We start from the raw sequence: 19,058 nt of genomic DNA on the forward strand, positions 1-19,058 counted from the left end.
ATTTTCCAGTGACTTGCAATACAGTCATAAGATTCTGTGTCTACTGACAACCATAGGAAAATTTGTCCAAAGAAATCAACTCTTATATAAAAAATAAAATAAATTAAAACAAAACAAATAAAAAAAATCTGTCAGACCATATTTGACTTGCAAAGGAACTTACTTTCCAGCTGACACATGCACATCTTTTATTTATCTTAGGAAATATGCATATACATTAAAAACATCCTCAAAATATTCTCTGAACATGTGTGGTTCATGATGACAGCTTTTATATTTCCTTCAGATACTGTATATTAAAATAAACCATTTCCAGGTCCACCTTTATCTCAGCCCAAATCTATGACCCTTGGCATTTCAGAAAGATGTGAATGAAGAATCAAGAATGGTTTTATTTTCTGGGGGGAAAATGCACAGATATGTTCAATGCCAGAGACAGCAGGGTCTACTCTTTTCCATGTTTTTCTTGTGTTCTGAAAAATGTACTGTACCACTAGAGAATTTATGAAGACCTTCAAGGTAAAAGAGATTATATAATATATCAAACTGAAGATTTGAAAACCAAATCCTGGATTATGATGATGCTTAACTGCGTGCTTAATTTACTGGAAATGAACCATTAATCTTAGGTTTTAAAGCACAGAAACATCCGTGAGACTGGCTTTATGTCTCCTAACCGCACCAAATAAACTGTCATCCTAACAACTATTAAAAATAAGCTAAAACACCATGGGTTTGGGGTTTTTTCCATAAAACTATAGTAAATGGAACATCAGGAGCCAAACTTGAATCTCTGTGGAATACAATTTTTAGCCAATCAGGTTTTTTAACCAAATATTTGAATTCTAATACATTTAGATGGATGCTGTGTTAGGTTTATTTAAATATTTTACTGAAAATTTAGAAAGTTAGAACTCTAGTCCATAAAAATTTAACCAACACTACACCAAATAAAGCCAGAAAAGCACAGTACCCCAAACTCAAGGCTGACATTCTGAAACAACTTGCTGCTATTTGTTTGCATTATAACTTTTCCATCCCCCTCGCTAAGGAATGTGAAATTCACCTACAAACTTAATCAACAAGTTACTAAAAACAAAAATAAAAGCCCTCAAACATAACCCTGTACTTCTTTCAGAATTCAAGATTTCACTTCAGCTACCACCATCTGAACAGTCCCCTAAGGAGACATTTTTCCTTACCAGCATGGTCCATTATTGCTTGATGAGAGCCCACAGTGACTTTCAGTCAAAAAAAAAAAAAAGCTTTGGACATGATTTCAGGAACAAAGAAGTCAATACAAAAATGTGTAAAATTATATTTCATTTCAAGAAACCATTGAATTGATCTGAATTGTATCATACTGTATTAATTTTAATGCCATTCCACAGGCAAGTATATATTATGTGTTGAATTAGGTGCACGTATACACAAACACAAAATACATACACAGAATTCAGCCCTGATTGATGTTGTATTATCTTCATTAAATTTCTAGCATAGCAAGTGAGTCATCTTCTGCACTTTAGAATTATGTGAAAAAAAATTTAAATAGGCACAATTAATTAACACAGCTTCTAAATTACCTTATTATAGTGCACTGTCACGCACTGATAATACCATAATAACAATATGATACCATTCAAGGTCATTTTGCTGATGTACAGGTGAAGACTAGTAAATATGATAAGTACTTTTAAATCAAATCCACAACTTCTGCAGCTTTACACAGTAGAACAGTGCAATACATTGTGTCCCCATATTCCAGGAACAAGAGCTGAGTTTACAGTTGTATTTATTTCACATTAGACTGGCTTTGCACTTTCTGGATCTCTAGCACTTCAACTGCATTGTCTATGGCCTTCTTTCTTCCTCCTTCCTTCTTCCAGGTGCTGGCTATAAAAAAAAAGAAACAAAAAGTTCTTTTGGTAGCTAGCTCTCACCTGGTAGAACAAGACAGTTTCGAAGTAATGGTACAGCAGAGGTTCTTCTAGAGGGCCGGTTCACAGTGCCAGGATGACCCCGATCTCCACTGACTTCCCAGCTCCTGACTTTGGAGGAAGCTTGCTCTGGTTTCCTGGGAAAAGATTCTGATGTGACTTTCTGCCTTTTTTCAGGAATCCCTGTTACAACTGTTGAGTTCAGAAAGGCCCTTTTTGGTTTCCTCCTCACCTTTAATTTTTTAGCATCTGGCTTCTCTTTCTTAGGGTGCTTTCCCACTGTAGTTTTCCTTGTCTGGTACCTCTGGATGGAGAAAGCAGATTTCTGGGCACAAGGCTGAAGTTGTCTTCTCACACCCTCTTTCTGCTGTTTTTTAGTTCTGGACGTTTGTTTGCCTGTGGTTACTCTGTTTCCTCTCCTCTCAAGAGTACATCTGACAGACTTAGATCCTGCAGCCTTTCTGGAAAAAACTGGTTCTTTGTTAGTGCCTTCTTTTCTCTTCCATATTGCTTTTGGAGTCTCCCTCTCTGACCACTCACTCCTGATGGAGGTCAGAGGAGTTTTGGTAATTCTATTAAATGGAATTAATCTACAATCTCCTTCTATCACAGAGTTCAAAGGTGAAATGATTAGGTGTTTAAAAGAGTTCTCAGATACAAGACAATCTGTTTTTTCTGTGGCAACAGATGGTCCATCTGCCTTTTGACTTGAGGCTGCATCATTCCCTTTATCTCGATCTGGCAGGAAAGATGCTGAAGAAGAACCACAGAAGTCTGACCGATTGAGTGACTTTGATGGTGTGCTTTCTCTCTGTGTATCAGCTAGTTTCTTCATGTTTGTGTCAAAGCTGAGACTTCTGAAAAGCTGTCGAACATGAGAGGGCTTTTTGGCCTTTTCTCCAACTGTACTCTTAGGAGGTGTTTTCAGAATTCTATTTGTCAGTGGGTCATAATATTTGAGAGAACATTGTTTGTATTTATACCTTACAGAGTCCTTGCTATCTGTGGAGTGATGGTTTTTCCTCATTTTGGGAATATCTATAGGTTTACCTTTGCTCTGTTTTACCTCTGGGCATGAGAGTACATACACCACTGTCTTGGGCTGTACAGGACTCATGATCTTGCTATAGGACTCTGGAAGTTTAAGGGCACATAGTCTAGTTTTCATGTTTGGAGTTTTTTCATTCTCCAGACATGCAATGCTTGCTTTCTGATCAGCTGGATCAGATTCCCTTCTAGACATTTTCCTTTTTGCCACAGGGTAGTTCAGCAGACTTGTTTGGGTGCCATGGCTGACTTTAACCACCTGACACCTTGAAGCCAGGCGCCATGTCCTTTTCCTAGGCATTTTTACAATTTGTGGGTTGCATAGTGTATCTGAGGCTAAAGACGGGTTATCAAAATCAGAGCCACCACTTAAAGCATCATTAAATTCTGGCAGTGCTTTAACTGGTGCACTTTCTGTTCTATTACCCTCCATAATATTCATCCTTTTTTCATCCTTCTGCTTTTTTTTCTTCATTCTCTTCCCTGTACAGTTAGCTGAGGATTCACTGTTAAAGTAGCAGCGAAAACGACCTTCCCTGAAATCACGCACAAGTTCTTCAATTTTTATATCATCTTCATACATTATTTGAGACCAAGTTTTTCCCACAAAAGAAGGAGGCACGTGAGGCAGGGCTGGAAGAACTGGTTCTTCGGTATGAACTACAACGTCCTTTTTCACTGCTTCTATTTTCTCTAATGACTCAGTTTTTAAAACAGAAGAGAGCTGTGTTCCATAGTCCTTATCTTGCAAACATACTTGGACCTCTTTCAGGAATTCTATATCTTTTATAGCTGCCTTGGGTAAATCTGTTCCTACCTGGATTGGTGCATCACAGTCAAAACTCATTTCAGAGCCCTCTAAATTAGTATGGTCCAGAAGTGATGAAAAAGGTACACTGGGATTATTCTCTTTTTTGAAACAAATTTCTTCAGATGTAGTTTCATGGCAGTATTTCACAATTACATCTTCAATAGTTTCATCCACTGAACTTTCATCCTGTCTGTTTGTCTTTATGTTTTTGCATCTTGCTAGCTGTGGGGATGTCCCAGGATCTAGGGAGATGCTGATACCCACAGTATCCCTGAGATGGAGATCAGACACCAAAGTTTCATCCTGAGTTCGTAAACTATCTCGCTTTGAGAGAGACTGACCTGAGGTAATAAAGGAAGAATTGCTGTGGCTGTGTGTAGGATTCTGATGAGAAACTGAAGGGCATTTTGGGTGAACCAGTGCTGGAGCAGGATTCAAGCGTGGGTTCAATAACACATCCCTACTGCAGACCTTTACTGCTCTTTCATCACATCCTCTTCGCAGAAACAGATTTGATGCTGCCAAATCCCTAACATTTTTTCCTGTTCTAGGATTAACAGAGGAACTGTGGCTTGTAGGACTGAGAGAAAACTGCTGAGGTACAGGGCTCACAGCTGTAGACTGACCTTCACGGCTATGACCTGCAATTCGGGCATGTTTCAGATTTACCCATTTCTTATCACTACAAATGCCAGCAGGCTGCTGGGATATCCCTGGAACACGTTCCTGGCCTCTTTGAAGTTTTTGAAAACCTGCTTGCATAACAGAAGTTTTCTTTGTGCCCTCATGAGACAGGCATGGAACAGAAGAGCCTATTTCACGAACAGACTCCGGGTCTTTGCTGGAAATCTCCTGTTTCTCACTATTCTTCTTTTTCTGCATCTCTTCTGAGGACAGGCAAGAAATCCTAGGAGGCTCCAGAGTGACGGGGAATGGCATGTCATCATAGGTTGGTCTAAAGGAGAGGGAAGAAAAACCAGTTTAGATAAATACTGTAAATATGCTAAAAATGGTTCAAACAACAGCAGTGTGGGGGTTTTTTATGAGTCATTACCTAGACTGCATCACTTCTAATGAACAAACTGAAATAACTACAGTTGTTCTATGTATCTCAGAGATATTCAATTTTTTTAAATTATGGAGGGGAAAATGCTCCACAAAGCTAAAGATAACAATTTGGGCATTAGTTTAGCCCCCTCTTTATGCAATCATCAATTAAGAATGGCCAAACATAGATTACAATAATTTTATAAATACAGCACAGCAGAAAAAGTAAAGATATTTGGATATTTCCTTTGTTTGAAGTGCTAAGCCTTTAAACTTTCATAGAGGTGATTTCACTTATCATACTATCATTACTTAAAATTGAGCTTTGTAGAGAAATGGAACATAATAAATGGAACATAACAATAGGACACAGCATAAAACCATTGTTGAGTATAAATGCCCTTTTCCCTATAAAACATGGCTGCCTGATAGGAACTCTGCACATGTGGCCATGGAATTCCATGTTTACTGTTTCTCACAGACACCACAGCTTCTGACTCACTCCTGCAAGAAGCCAAGTTAGGATTGTTCAGCCTTGCTGTGACAACAGATTTTTATATATTCTGTAACTGGCAGTTCTGTCTTTAAGACTGCCTCAAACACAAGGGTTTGTGTCTTCCAGAATCAACACAGCTAGCAGATATGAACTATTTTTCCTATGCAACACAGAAACCCACAAGGCAGCCAGTGTGTAGCAGCCAGGCAACTTCAATGGAAACAATTTTTAAAATATGTAAATATAACTGAAGAAGAGAATATTGTGTTTCACTCAAAAATTATAACCATCTTGTGAGACCCAAATGGATGCTTACTTTAATACATGGCAGACATCAGCTAAAAGAAGTATTGTGAACAAATTTTATAGTCACAGTACAGTAATTTCCTTGGTTATATAACTGAGACTACATATAGTTAAGGCATAGAGGATGGAGTAAGCAAGAGAAATCTCATATAATGAAACATTTAAAAAGAATTATTACTATATGAATGCAAAGTAATCAAATACATCAGATGATCAAACAATGCCTATCATCTGAAATGCTGCTTTGCCCTAGCATGAATTCTTGGTCACCCGAGCTCTGAAATAGGACCTAAAGGGAATGCCAGATGCAACAGAATTAATCTTTTAACTTCCTAACATCAGGGCTCTTCCATCTTTGTGCAAAACATCTTTGCATCCTGGCACCTGGACCTTGCTGGAAGACTGAATATAAAATTAGATAGATTTTCATATGGAGAAACTATAACAAACTCCTAGGTCTCTAGCTCAGTTTACAGCCTACAAGCACTTCTCAAAAATTACTTTTAAGCAAATGTCCCTGGGGGAAGAGAACAGAACAAGAGTTTTATGTAGTTAGGAACTTTTAACAGTTTTGCTACAAATTACCCCCTTAAGCAGAATGAAGATTTACTTTCTAAAATGCTCAATACTATTTCCTTAGGTAAAAAACTTACATACCAAGTGTTTGGAGGAAGAAATTATTTGATGGTTTGTGGGTGTTTGGTTTTGTTTTGTTTTTTTACTGGGGGAGAACAACAATATCCTTTGAAATTCAGTATAAGGCAAAGCTCTGATGAATTTTTCCTTTCTCCACATAACTACTAGGTATACTGGTTCTGTAAAACAAATCAAGTCTTACAAATATTTCCATAATCTTTTAAAATTACACATAAAGATCCCTTTTATGAATTCGGCTAAACAGCAAAAACAGGTATTTAAAGAACTTGTGAAACTGTATAAAAACCCAAGTGTTTTAACATGAGAAAGAAGAGAATCAAAATCTTACCTCAAGTGTCAGTTAAGACCATAACTTTCTTTTCAGAGCAGGACCACAGCATAAATCTATTCATGCTTTCTTTTCCATCTTTGCTTTACTTCCTCCAAACTCTGTCTAGATTTGCGATTACTTACCACTCCTTCCTCCAACTTAATCTAGATTTTGTATATTATTTTTCTCACTCTATTCCTTCTACCAGCAACTTAGAGGAATCTGGGTAGATTGTTTTTCCTGGTTAGTAGGTTTTGTTCATCAAACCTTGTATTAGTAACACCTCCAGAGAAGCCTGACTTAAAGTGAATCCTGTATTTTATCCACAGCAAAAAATGCTGAATGTTCTTGATAGTGTGATAAAATCTGTTTATTTAAGATGGGAGGACAATTTATTTACTTGTAGTGATGTGTACATCATATCCTGGGCTAGTCTGGCATAGACATGCATATTAGTTAGTTCTGGCATATCCCTGATAATACCAATGAGTGCTTTCAGACAAAACACCCTTCTGCTTGTTTGTCAAGACACATGGCAGAGTTGCATATTGAGAAACACTGTACTGTACTGGGGTCAAACTGGGATTTTTGTCTGCCTTTCAAAACACTACAAATGAGGTTTAATGGATTTTCCTTCATCTAAAGAGAAAAATTTAACACACTGATCCTCTTACCACTTTTGAAACATGCACATGATAAATAAAGAGAACTTTTCAAAATTTTAGCATTAATGAATTGGCCAATTAATGTAATTCAAGTATTAACTGAACAGGCAAACTGTTAATGAAAAAATAAACATGTAAATACTTACCTGACATAATCAACAAACTAAAATTATACGCCCTTTCAAAACATACATTAAATATACTGCTAAGCATATATATATATGTAAGGCCCAGAATTAAAATATTTAGAATAAAACACAAAAAGCTCAAATTTTAAGAACTTGTAAATGCATGTGAGATTGTACAATCTGCCATTGTAAGTGCTGACCTATATATTCCTTCTTTTTAAGGTCTTCATATTTAAAAGCTATTAGTGGTGGTGTTTCAAATCTATAACTAGTGAAGTTTTGTCTTCATATAAACAGCAATTGTCTCCATTGAGCAAGTTTCACCTCAAATGAGCCAAATTTACTGCTCAGCAGTAGAATAAACACAGGAATTCATAACACATGCATTCCACTTACACATATTAAAATAAAAAGCCTTCTGTATTATACCTGCTGTCATGGTATCTGTGGGGATGATGCTGCAACACATCTTGAAGGAAACGCTCCATCAAGCTACTGGTACCCGTACGATTCCTACAGTATGTTGTAAAATGTCTGTGCTGGGAGCTGAAAATGTGCTGGGGAAAGATGCAACAGATGATTAGTCTTATACTACAGCTAACACACAGGTCTAGTCCTAAAAATTCCTTCCCAGGTTAAACGTTACACCATTGCTATGAAAATATTTAAATAAAAAGAAAAATCTTCTTTTACTATTTTAAAATCTTAATTGAGATTTTAAAGTATGTTTAGGCAGTCTCAAATAATACTAAAAGGTATTGAAGTATCTTTCTGAGTTGGAACTTAAATTAGTGGTTCTGGTAGCTGCTCACAAATCTCTTCTACTTAGTACAAATACTCTCACAAATCAGCTGCTCACAAGTCTCTTAACCAGAACAAATACTATAAATATATGTATAAATTACTTATAATATTCTTGAACTTAACAAGAGCAAACATCCTGCAATTCACTCAAATAAACAAGAATTTTCTTAAGTGCAAAAGATTAAATAGGCTTCTACTTTCTCATTAAAAAAGTCTGTAAGACAGGAGACTGACAAAAGAACTGAAAACAGTTGATCAAATGTCTCCAGCCTTGATATTGAAGATATTACTATAACCCTAGTACTTTAAAATATATAGAGATCTCAAGATCAAAGACACAGAGAACATCATAATGGGTGCAATGTGTGGCACTTCAGAAAAGCAGCTGTGTGCCACTCCATCAGCATGTTCTACAAGAGGTAACAAATAAGCAAGGGATCTTCCTGAGGGCACACATCGTGCAATTCACAAACAGCTCATTTTTCACTCAGTATTGGTTGTGTGGCGTAGAAACTGATATTTATGAGTTGATAAAGCCTTAGGTACTCCTTGCTATCTGCTGCCAAATCATGCAGAAGCTGCCTCACCTGTTCCAGATTACTGTAGTGTACATGGCAACAGTTGCAGTATCCTTGTCTACTTTGCACAGTGGATGCTCCAGGCCGAGGATGTTCTTGTCCTCTTCTGTGTAAACTGAAAGAAGCAGGTAATATTGTCAAGGCATGTTGTGTTGTTTAATCCAGGTCCTTGGCATTGAAATTCTGAATATCTATCTTACTACACAGATGGGAAAAATTTGCAAGATAAATGGTTCCATTTTAGAACTGTAATGGTGAGACTATGTATTTTAAAGTATTCTCAAGCAAATTTCACTAAAAAACTTTTTTCTTAAATGCAGAACAAAGGATAACAGCTTAAAGGCACAGTTAGCTGAAATCTGAAAATAATTGCTTCTAAAGAAAAAGGCAATTTTTTCTTTTCATTCGTCTGTTTGTTAGTATTTTAAAATAAAAGAAGACAAAAAACACTTGACACCCACGGTAGTTTGGGGCACTACATCATGCCTTCCCCACAGTTTTTACCAGTGCATGGGTGTAAGATACAAAGGACCTCCAATCATACACTTAATCCATTTTGTGTCACTGTCATCCATTACACAAATTAACAGATAAGGCTGAAAAGCAGATTCTTCCCATTTTACTTTGGTAAGCAGTAAGCTGGATGCCAGTTAGATCATCACCTAACTTACCTGCTACTGCTGTCCTGTCGTGGAGAGCCCTCAGCACCATGTCTTTGGATTCCTACAGAAAAACAAAAACAACAACCAAGAAATAAACCAACCAAACACACATGTACAGAAGACAAAAACCAATAGAGTATCAAGGAGATGGAGAGTTTTACCTGCATCTAGCTACTTCTCTTACATTGCATTTGTCAAAACTACTATTTTAAAGGGATATAAAAGTTTTAGTAAGTTCAAAGAAGTGTGAAGAGATCCTTTTGTTTGTAAAGTTCATCCAACAACTTCATAAAATGAGCATTACTCTTTCATAGCTGAGGTGAGTGAGTTTTTCTCCTGATTTGTCCGGGTTCAAGACTTGGCAATCTACATTGGTACTGCAACACCCATGATTACTGAGATAAAATGTAAAGTGTCTCAAACAGCTAACAACAGGACAAGAGAATTACACCTACATGGAAACTTTGTGGATGATTCAGAAGTCACTCCTTCCATCTAAGTTCCATAATGAAATTTAAGAAATCAAAGTAAGCAATTGGACTACAAGATGAGCTAATACTTCTATTGATAGTTATCACATTTTTAAATGTAACTGCAACAAAAACTTCTTTGAACTTTTTCAACTTCTTACCTTGTGCTGAAGAAGCAGAAGCTTCATCAGATCGTTTGATTCTCTCAAACATCTGTAAGTAAAAAATTTTTAAAGTCAGTAATTTTAAAAATTAATTTTAAAAAATTTTAAAGTCAGTAATTTTAAAGACATTTTAAAGACTGAAGCTCTTCCTTCAGTCCAAGCTTCTTTAAAAGCACTAAACTGTTTCAGCTATAGACCAATACCTGATTTAAATGAAGCTGCATTCTAAAAAGAAACTTCTGCTTTACTACGTTACCCTAACATTACATTTAGCAATATCTTTTAGCTTTGATAGAAGGGGCTAACTTTTAATTAATGAAATCAAATAGTATACTTATGAGCAGAGCATACACTCTGTTAGGTTATTAAGCAGTAACCTTGTCAAATTAACTTAATTACTTAATTTCCTAAGTTGCCTTAACAATTAAGACAAGAGATATATGTAAGAAAACCCATATGAGACCTATACAACACAAGGAAATTATCTAGGCTGGAAAAGGAAGCCTTATTACTCAAAAGATCTGTCAATCAAATTTGAATCTCACAATTTTAAATAAAAATATGACTGCAGCAACAAGCAGTTATGTGCTTTAGGGTGTCCAAACACAAAGGACTTCCAGGTGTCACACAGGCCTTTTATGCTATGGAATGTAAACATTAAATCAGCTTTCTAGTACCTACCTTAGAGACACCAGCCTTCCTCATGCACCAAAGCTGACTCCAGACTAGCAAGCAATAAATGTCAAACAGGAGGCCATTTGCAGTGCAGGACACTTCTCTCATCCCATCTGGCAACATGGAAGTTAAAGAGCCTTTTAAAATAACATTAATAATCCATGTTTTCCATGCCCTAAGGCATGTAAATTTTTCTGTACCATTTTGCAAACAGTTGAACAAATGGATAAATCTTTTTGAAGTCTACAGCACATCTTTTTTTAATATGGAAGTAATTTTGACAGTCTTTCCTATATAAATGTTAACCATTCCTTCTGGAATAACTTTGTTTCTTCTTTCTTCCTCATGGGCCCTGTGTACTAAACACTGTTGTCCTTTCTGAGACTATGCACTGCTCATGATAAAATACTTGAGCTGTTATAGCAGTTATGGTCAGAAGGAATATCTTAATAGCTTATCTTAATAGCTCAACTTTGAACAGCCACCCCCAACATAATCCACCAAAACACCAAACTCCTTCTACTTCCGATTGTGTTACAATTTATGTAATAATAATAAAAAACAAAATAAACAAGAAACCCCAGCTGTTCCAATAAACCTTTTCATCTGGCAGCTGAGAAAAGGTTTTTTGACAGACCAACTGATCTCAATAGTCCTGTTCTATTTCCTATACACTGCCAGGATCTGAAAGAAAGTGAAGGAAAAACACAGAAAACTATCCCTCATGAGGGATGCCTTATGTAACATCACTTGAAGTCAACTTCCTGCTATTTTAAGTCTCACTGCAGACATACAATGCTGTGATAAAGCTACAAGTGTGGCAAGTGTAGCAACCACGGGTGAGGCAGTCGGGCAGCTCCACAGCCAGCAGGGGACACCACAACCATTCATCCCCACCCACTGCTCCAAAAGGAGATTAAAGTCACACCTACGTTTAGTTTCATCTCAAAGATGCTGAGGAGTGGTAACTGCAGTGTGTGGAAAAGCTGTTGTCTTAGAGGAGTTTCTTAGAGAAAAACCTGTTCTCTTTATATTAGTGTTTTGAAAAACCCCAAGTGTACAGGATATACAGCTTGCTTACCATCTGAAGTTAAGCTTAACCCAGAAGTTAATAAAATTAAGGAAACCTACTATGTAGATGCCTTGTTTATGTTGCCAAAATTTGGACTGCCTGAGAGCCTTATTTTTTTTAAAACAGGGACTACAGCTATAAATCCACAAAGGATTTTTCAGATGTCCAAGGAAAGACTGCATAATTCTGCCTTGGTTAAGATATTTACAGTTGCAACTATCTTAAACTGTTGGATTAAGAGTAAATAAATACTATCTGTTCAAGATAAATGTTACATGTTTTACAACCAAAAAAATCCTTTCAATTGTAACAAATGTATAAACAACCAGTTACATGCAGAAATATTATATGACTTTGTAAAACTCTAATCAAGCTATTTTAGCAGCTGTCTCTAAAACCAATGCTTCATTTTGGCTTCATTGAACTACTCTGTGTACAGCAGGTAGAGAATGAAAATCTTCAATCATATTTAATAACACAACCAAAAAGTATGAAGCACATTAAAATTTTAAAAAATAATTTAAAAGAAAAAAAAAATCAGTGCTGTATTTTGATAGTATTTGGGAGTCAAAGGCATCAGATAAACTCTCCAGAGTGTCAAGAGGGACTCTCCAGGCAGTGTCACTCTTGCACCGCAACAAGTAAAATAAAAAGGGTGAAAAGGCAATAAAAACTGCTCCTCGAAATACACCCTATGAACACCTCAGCCCCCGCTTCACCTGAGAGCAGCTGCGCTGGGCAGGCAAGGGAGAACAAGTCCCTCCCCTAAGCAGAGGCACAGGCAAGTGCCTTCCCACAGCGCTACCGCAGCAGGGAGGGAGGCGGCAGCTCCGCTCAGGAGCGGCCTCTGCCCCGTGGCCTCACCGCAAGGCGCGGGTCCGGTCCCGTCCCGGCTGCACCGAGCCCGCGGTGCCCGCCTGGCCCGCCGCTCGGGGCGGAGAGGGGCCGGGGCCGGCTGTGCCCGCGGGAGCTCCGCCCGCCCCGCCCCGCCGGGAGCCGCCACCCGCGGCCGGGCGCTGAGGGGCCGCTGAGGCGGTCGAGCACTCGTCCGCCCGCTCCCGGTTCCCCGCTGCCGGCGCCGGCTCACCTCCATCATTCCCCGCTCGCTCTCCAGTGCCGCCCTGGGGTCAAGGGACGCCATCCTCTGCTTCCTGCTCCGGGTCGGCGGGCCGCGCCCCGCGAAGGGAATGGCGGGAGCTGCGGTTCCCGGGCCGCTGCTCCCGGCTCGGCGCGGGCGCCTCCTTCCCTCAGCGCCGCGCTCCGCCCGCCCGGGCTCCCGGCCCGCAGCCGCCATGCGGCCGGGCTGTCGGAGCTGGCTCGGCGCGCCTCGCACGGAGCCCCGGAGCCTCGACGCCCCGCTTCCTGCAGCGCAGCCGCTGCAAAACTGCCCCAGAACACCTCGGGGTGGCGTCTTTTGTCAGCCCCGGCAGGGTGGTATTGGTTATGGAAAAGTAACCTCTTAGCTGAGTTTAATTTCAACAACTGTACTAGTCATTTTCTCCTTCTAAACACACTATTTCATGTACTTGAAAGTAAGCTAAAGCGTTACCTTATTTTATTTTATTTTCGGCCATTAAAAGTAGCTTGCTTTACACGGTGTGAATTGTTCAAGTAGGTTTTATCAGAACGTTAAAGTCTGACTTTACCAGAGTTAATACTAGAGCTGCTTTGCTTCTAAGTGGGCTTAAGAATGTGACCTTACCTCAGGTTCTCTTACATTCATTTACAGAGTTTTGAACGTTTATCTCATCTCCTGTGGGAAACCAGCCATTGCATATTTCTCTCATTATGCTGAAGCAGCAGGGTGTTTTCAGTAATCCAGGCAGACACAAAGTCAACACAACACCCTTATGTGTGAAGACAGGTGCAGATACAGGCTTGGATTGTGCAATGGAGGGAAAACAATCCTGAATGCACTGCAATACAGAAAATTTAAAGAAGTTGCTGTTAAAAGGCTCTGCTGTGTGGCTATGTGATTATGAAACCATGGCTTAGAAATGTCCACCCACGCTGAGCAAGTAATTCAATACAAATTTCACATGACAGAAGAGTAAGAGAAGGCCTCTCTTTAGGAAGGCTGGATTTAGTTGCTGTTGGATTCTTTTGATACATGCATGCCTATGAATATATCTTTCTTGCTGAAAAATAAATATTTATTACAAAACAAAAGTTGTCTGATGATATTTTGTTGCCTAGTACGATACACAACTTGGGAAAACTGGAACTTTCAGCTGAGAGCATTTGCACGCATGGAAGGCTCAGGCACGTGCCCAAATTATTGCATGTCAGCAGAGCTTCATTGTTTAAACATGTGGCAAACACATATATAGACATGTTATCTTAGGCTAAAATAGTTTACTTTTATGGTGGTTTATGGCAGGATTATTGAGTTACTGTGGCTCTGCTAACTCTATAGCTTATTGAAACAAAGGAAGCTTGGTTACATAGCTGAGGCACTGAAGTTTTTTTTCCAGAATGGCTCATATGAAACAGAAGCCCTTTTTAGCTATGAGAAATCGATGCACTCTGTCTTATAATGCCATACAACATGTCCTCAGCCCATTCCTGAACATTTTTGCAAGACAGAATGTAATTTTCTTCTCTTGGACTGTCACTGAAAGATTTCAGAATTTAGGCTTGTGTTGCCAAGTGTTTCTTAGCTTTCAACTCTTTCTGTACTTATGAGGTAGAGGTTGCACCTTGATTCAAATTCATGTAAGGCACTGAGAGAGATTACTGTCCTTCAGTCTCCTCTTCCCAGCTAGGGAACTACTCACATATGAGCATTGAGTAGGGCTGACAAACTTCCCTTCTTCTTAAAAAATTATACTTTCTCTTGATGTAAGCATCAGACTTTTTTTTTCTCTTTGCTGGCGTCTTTTCTCATATATTCAGATTTTAAAAACTGCCCCATACCTTTCACTGCACTGCTTTCTACTTTTACTTTGATTTGTTGGAGTTTTCGCTTCTGTTATCCAAATGTAAGTCAAAGTTGTACCTATGAAATCATTTAGACAAATTAACAAAGACAGACTCTTTCCTAAAGAGTGTCAAATTGCTTCTAACAACTGGGTTCAGATTGGAAAAGAGATAATGTGATGAAAGAAAATCAAGCTTGGTAAAACTAGCTGGCAGGAAACTCTTGGCTAGGTTTTTAGTTTGTTGCATATGTACTTTATGCATTCTGATGTTATAAGCCTAATTTATCTTAAATAGTTGTTTTGATAAAGTTCTTCAAAGGATCTGAGCTAAGTGTTCGCTGACTGACTGACAGCTGAAGGTCTAGGGCTTGAGCCATGCAGGAGTTACTTTTGCCAAATGTTCCCAAGGATGGGTTGCTGCTTTTAGCCTGGATTGTAACAAGGCAGTGTGACTATGTGTGTAGATTCTAGAGAACTTCACATTCTGAGTAACCTTGGGGAAGAAGTCTCTTTCCAACTTTACACTTGAGTGGCTGTTCCATAGTGCCTGGCACTGTATGAAAACCTTTAATTCCTAAGAAGTAATTGTAGTCTTTCTCTGAAAAATCTGATGTTGGCTACTGGCTGATATCAGGTATGAGACTTATGGAACAATTATCTGGTCCTTTGTGGTACTCTAGTTTTCCAATTTATTATGAATTCTGTGATATTTAATAAGGTTTTTCAAAGTAAAAGAAAATAATTCCTCACAAGTGTAAAAGGTAAGGATAATCCCTTCACAAACCAGAGCTTCTTGTTTTCTTTGCTCTCCTTTTCTCAAACAGTTTGCTGAAATTGACAGATTACTACTACACATTGATTCTTCTCTATTATAAGTATTTTTCTCATTTTTGAATGAAAAATGTATGTTTTTAAAAAAAATAATAATGGTCTTTTATTTACTTGGATATGGCACTGAAACGAAATTAAAATCAAAACAAATTTTTTCTCTTTTTCTTAATTGTTTAATCAATCACAAAGCTTGACAGTTGTGTAATGTTTGGTACATGATTGGATAGTGACCAAGAAAAAAATTTGATATATCATTAAGAAGCTTTAAAAGACAGCTTTAAAAAATAATTTTTGAAATGCATGGGCTGATCATTTTTTCCTAAAAATATTATTTTACTTTCTTGTAATCAAGCCTTATGTTTTTTAAAGGTGACTTGAAATATGAAACAGTTTGACTCTTTTCCCAATATCTTATTAGAAGAAAATCCTTCTCTAGTCAATTTTTAAATGATATTTGGAAGCCATGATGCTGCTTTCACAGGCTGGCCTTGTCAGTTTGTGGGTTCTTTGCACTTTTTTCCACTAAAATTGCTCTCTATATTTTATTTCTGTATACATGTACAGAATGTAGAGATTTTTTATTATAATAGTGCTGAGAAAAATTCTGGGATGCACTGATCCCAGAGGGTTTTATTACTGCTGTTAGGACTGCTGTTGCTGTTCATTTGCTGGCAGAAGGAGCAGCTGAGGAGACAACTCTGAAAGGATTGCTTTAAACAGTATGGCTACAAAACGTATCCAAATCCAGTGCTTTCAGGAACTTTCTGTATGATGGGCTTCTAATCATCTTACATTAGATTTCAAATCCATACCTTAGCTCTGCTACACGTTTTAAGTCTCCCCAAGCTTAAATTAACTTGTTTTTAGGGTGTTCTTTTCTAAAAGAAAATGCAAAGAAAATAAACCAGCAGTTGAGAAGTTTGTATGCTAAAGAGCATTCTGTTTTCAGAGAACAGATTTTAATAATAAAATGAATAGTTTCCTGTTACAGTAATTTCTGTTTTCAGTTTATGATCAGTCAGTTAATCTCTCCAAAATAACTCTGCCTGATTTTTTAGGGCAGTGACATGAAGGAAGGATCTGAGTCAGTAATTAGGCTGTAGGTGTCTGCTCATGAATTGCAGGATATTCTTTGGCCTTCATGTTGCGCATGGAGTTTTATATAGCTTAAAAAAAAATGTTCCTTAGAATTTCTCTATTCTGTTTTCCATTGTTTCATATTTACTTCCAAATATAACACCAATTTTAAAATTGTCTGATTGATGTAGTCAGATTGACCCTTGAGAACTGCAAGATTTTCTTAAGTATTATTGTTGATTACCAAACTACTTGGAAAAATATGATAATTTCTGACATGTATTTGCTGGAAGATGCAATTGAAAGTCATAAAATGACTCAATTTCCTCCATGCTGAAGGGGACTCTGCAGGCTGAGAGCCTTCAGCTCTGAAGGGAACAGAAACACCAGAGGTTCTTGCGCTAACCACAGTCAGATAACATGATGGAAATACACTTATACTCAGCACTGAGTTAATCTGGTCTGCATAGCACAATGTTTGCTTTAGCCTGTTTTAAACCATCCATTTTATTAACAGAAAAGATAACAAATGAATGTGGCTTTTAAATCAAATGCCAATGTGAGTATTGAAATATTTTTAAAAAGTATAGTAGATGACTAATACTCCCTTATAGCCTACCTCACATTTTGTCACAGTAGGAACTCAAGGCATTTTTGCATAAGTAAATATTAATTCCTATTACTCCAGAAGTCAATAATGTCTTTCTGATACAAAGAGATAATTTTGTCAAAGCTGCTTGGAAGGTTATTAATTCTGTTTATCAAGAATTTTCAAGCTTCCATAAGTTTCAAACCAGCTTTTACCCGGTCATATTCTGAATTAAATGTTTATATATATCCATTTTAATGTAACTTTTCTGATTTTAAATGGATGGATATGAATTTAAGGTAATCTGGAATGTAAAATGCTTCTGCAAGTTCCTTGTCTGTAGAGCAATCTTTAGGAGTTGAGGAGTTCCAAATATATGCTATTATGTTGAGTCAGTGGATGCTCTGCAGTTTAAGGTGGGGTCAAAATGTATTCCCAAGGAAGTTAAGTAAGTGCTGTTTTTCTCTGCTCTGGCTGTTCTAAATAATGTTAAACTTTTTTAATGTTCCTGCAATAAACCACATAAGATATTCTCTTACATCTGAGAAAAAGTGGACTGTCTACTTTGCTTTACCATGGGAATAATTTAAAGAAAGTTTTCTTTATCCTATTCAGGAAGCAAGTAGAAAGTTAAACAAGAGAAGTCCTGGGTTTTTTTCCCAAGGACAAAACCTAATTTTAGGCTAAGAATGCTGGTATGCAAAAACATTAGCCTTTGAAAAAAGTCTCTTTCTCTTATAGTTTGAAAACACAGAGGTTTTCATAGAAAAATTTTTAAAGGGAGAAAAAGAACTTTTAAACAAAAAGCCTTTCATTTGATTTGTGTTTCTTCAGCATTTCACGTACTATTACTTTGGATCAGAGTTTGGCCTCTCTCTTTTTCTGATCTGTTCCATGTTGTAAGATTGTCTGTTTTTATAATACTGAAGTAATTGGAGTTCAGTTTCTGGTTTGCACCCAAGGTTCATAGAATTAGTGTAATTTCCCTTTGCCTAGTCTCTCAACCTGAAATGTAGAAATGGCTGTTTTCTCTTCTCTTCTCTTCTCTTCTCTTCTCTTCTCTTCTCTTCTCTTCTCTTCTCTTCTCTTCTCAAGGGAGCCTATTTGTCTTTAAAATACAAGTAGCAACTTAAATATCCTTTACATAAAAGGCTAAATCCAATCTCATGGATTTAGCCTTTTATGTAAAGGATATGGGCTTCTAATTAATGTAAATTCCATATTGAAGTTCATGCTAAGTGCTGAATTTGGGTCATATAGTCTTCTTTAAAAATAGATTGCAAAGGGTGGAGGATTTCAAATTAATCTTTATGTGTCTTGATAGAGCTTAAGAATCAGAACTAGAATGGACAGATAAATATTGGGGGTGTTAGCTGAGTCTTTGCTTGGATTTGTATCTTATGCCTCATCCCCAGAGCCCGCTAAAGATTGATTAGAGATGGTGTTATGTTTGCTTTTGTTGAAGGCCAGGAAAGAGAGAAGGTTGACTTACACACTGAAATTGAATCCTTTTCAGTTTCCCTGTCCCCATTTTGTTTAAGACCAGCTGTGTCTCAGTGATCACAGTAGCCAAGAGCAATAGAATAGTGAGGGACAGGAACTGGTGATTGTTTCCTTCATGCAAATCTGCTTGCTTTTTGCATTGTTATTCGTCATAATAGTCTTCAGCAACTTGAATGTGAATTGTTAATAGCTGACTGCAGAAAGTGAAACAGAAGCACCTCTTGGGTTGGGAGGTTTGCCCATTGTAGCCTCATAACGTAATCCTATTTGAACTGTGGATTTGGGGATTTGTGCATTTTAATGCA

At 37.7% G+C, this 19,058-nt stretch overlaps 1 protein-coding gene across 2 annotated transcripts; it reads right to left on the reverse strand.

Annotated features, from left to right (window-relative positions):
- Nucleotides 1-951: 951 nt before the first annotated feature.
- On the reverse strand, nucleotides 952-12,972 carry ZDBF2 (zinc finger DBF-type containing 2). Of its 2 annotated transcripts, XM_058028338.1 has the most exons (8): nucleotides 12,920-12,972; nucleotides 10,767-10,873; nucleotides 10,083-10,134; nucleotides 9,461-9,512; nucleotides 8,799-8,904; nucleotides 7,837-7,964; nucleotides 2,173-4,753; nucleotides 952-1,896 (listed from the first exon to the last, which is right to left on the reverse strand). In XM_058028338.1, the coding sequence occupies exons 2-8, from the start codon at nucleotides 10,866-10,868 to the stop codon at nucleotides 1,855-1,857; spliced, it is 3,063 nt and encodes a 1,020-aa protein (XP_057884321.1). In that variant the 5' UTR covers nucleotides 10,869-10,873; nucleotides 12,920-12,972; the 3' UTR covers nucleotides 952-1,854. The 2 variants fall into 2 exon arrangements, with proteins under 2 accessions (XP_057884321.1, XP_057884320.1); XM_058028337.1 differs by having other exon boundaries at nucleotides 952-4,753.
- Nucleotides 12,973-19,058: the final 6,086 nt, after the last annotated feature.

This window comes from Melospiza georgiana, chromosome 7, assembly GCF_028018845.1.
Source record: "Melospiza georgiana isolate bMelGeo1 chromosome 7, bMelGeo1.pri, whole genome shotgun sequence".
Classification (NCBI taxonomy): domain Eukaryota; kingdom Metazoa; phylum Chordata; class Aves; order Passeriformes; family Passerellidae; genus Melospiza; species Melospiza georgiana.

Coding starts and splice junctions, on each gene's coding strand:
- ZDBF2 (XM_058028337.1), bottom strand. CDS start 10,868: ATGAGAGAAGTGTCCTGCACTGCAAATGGCCTCCTGTTTGACATTTAT. Junction 9,513..10,082: donor TTCTGCTTCTTCAGCACAAG/GTAAGAAGTTGA, acceptor GTTTTTCTGTAG/GAATCCAAAGACATGGTGCT. Junction 7,965..8,798: donor ACTACAGTAATCTGGAACAG/GTGAGGCAGCTT, acceptor ATCTTTCCCCAG/CACATTTTCAGCTCCCAGCA.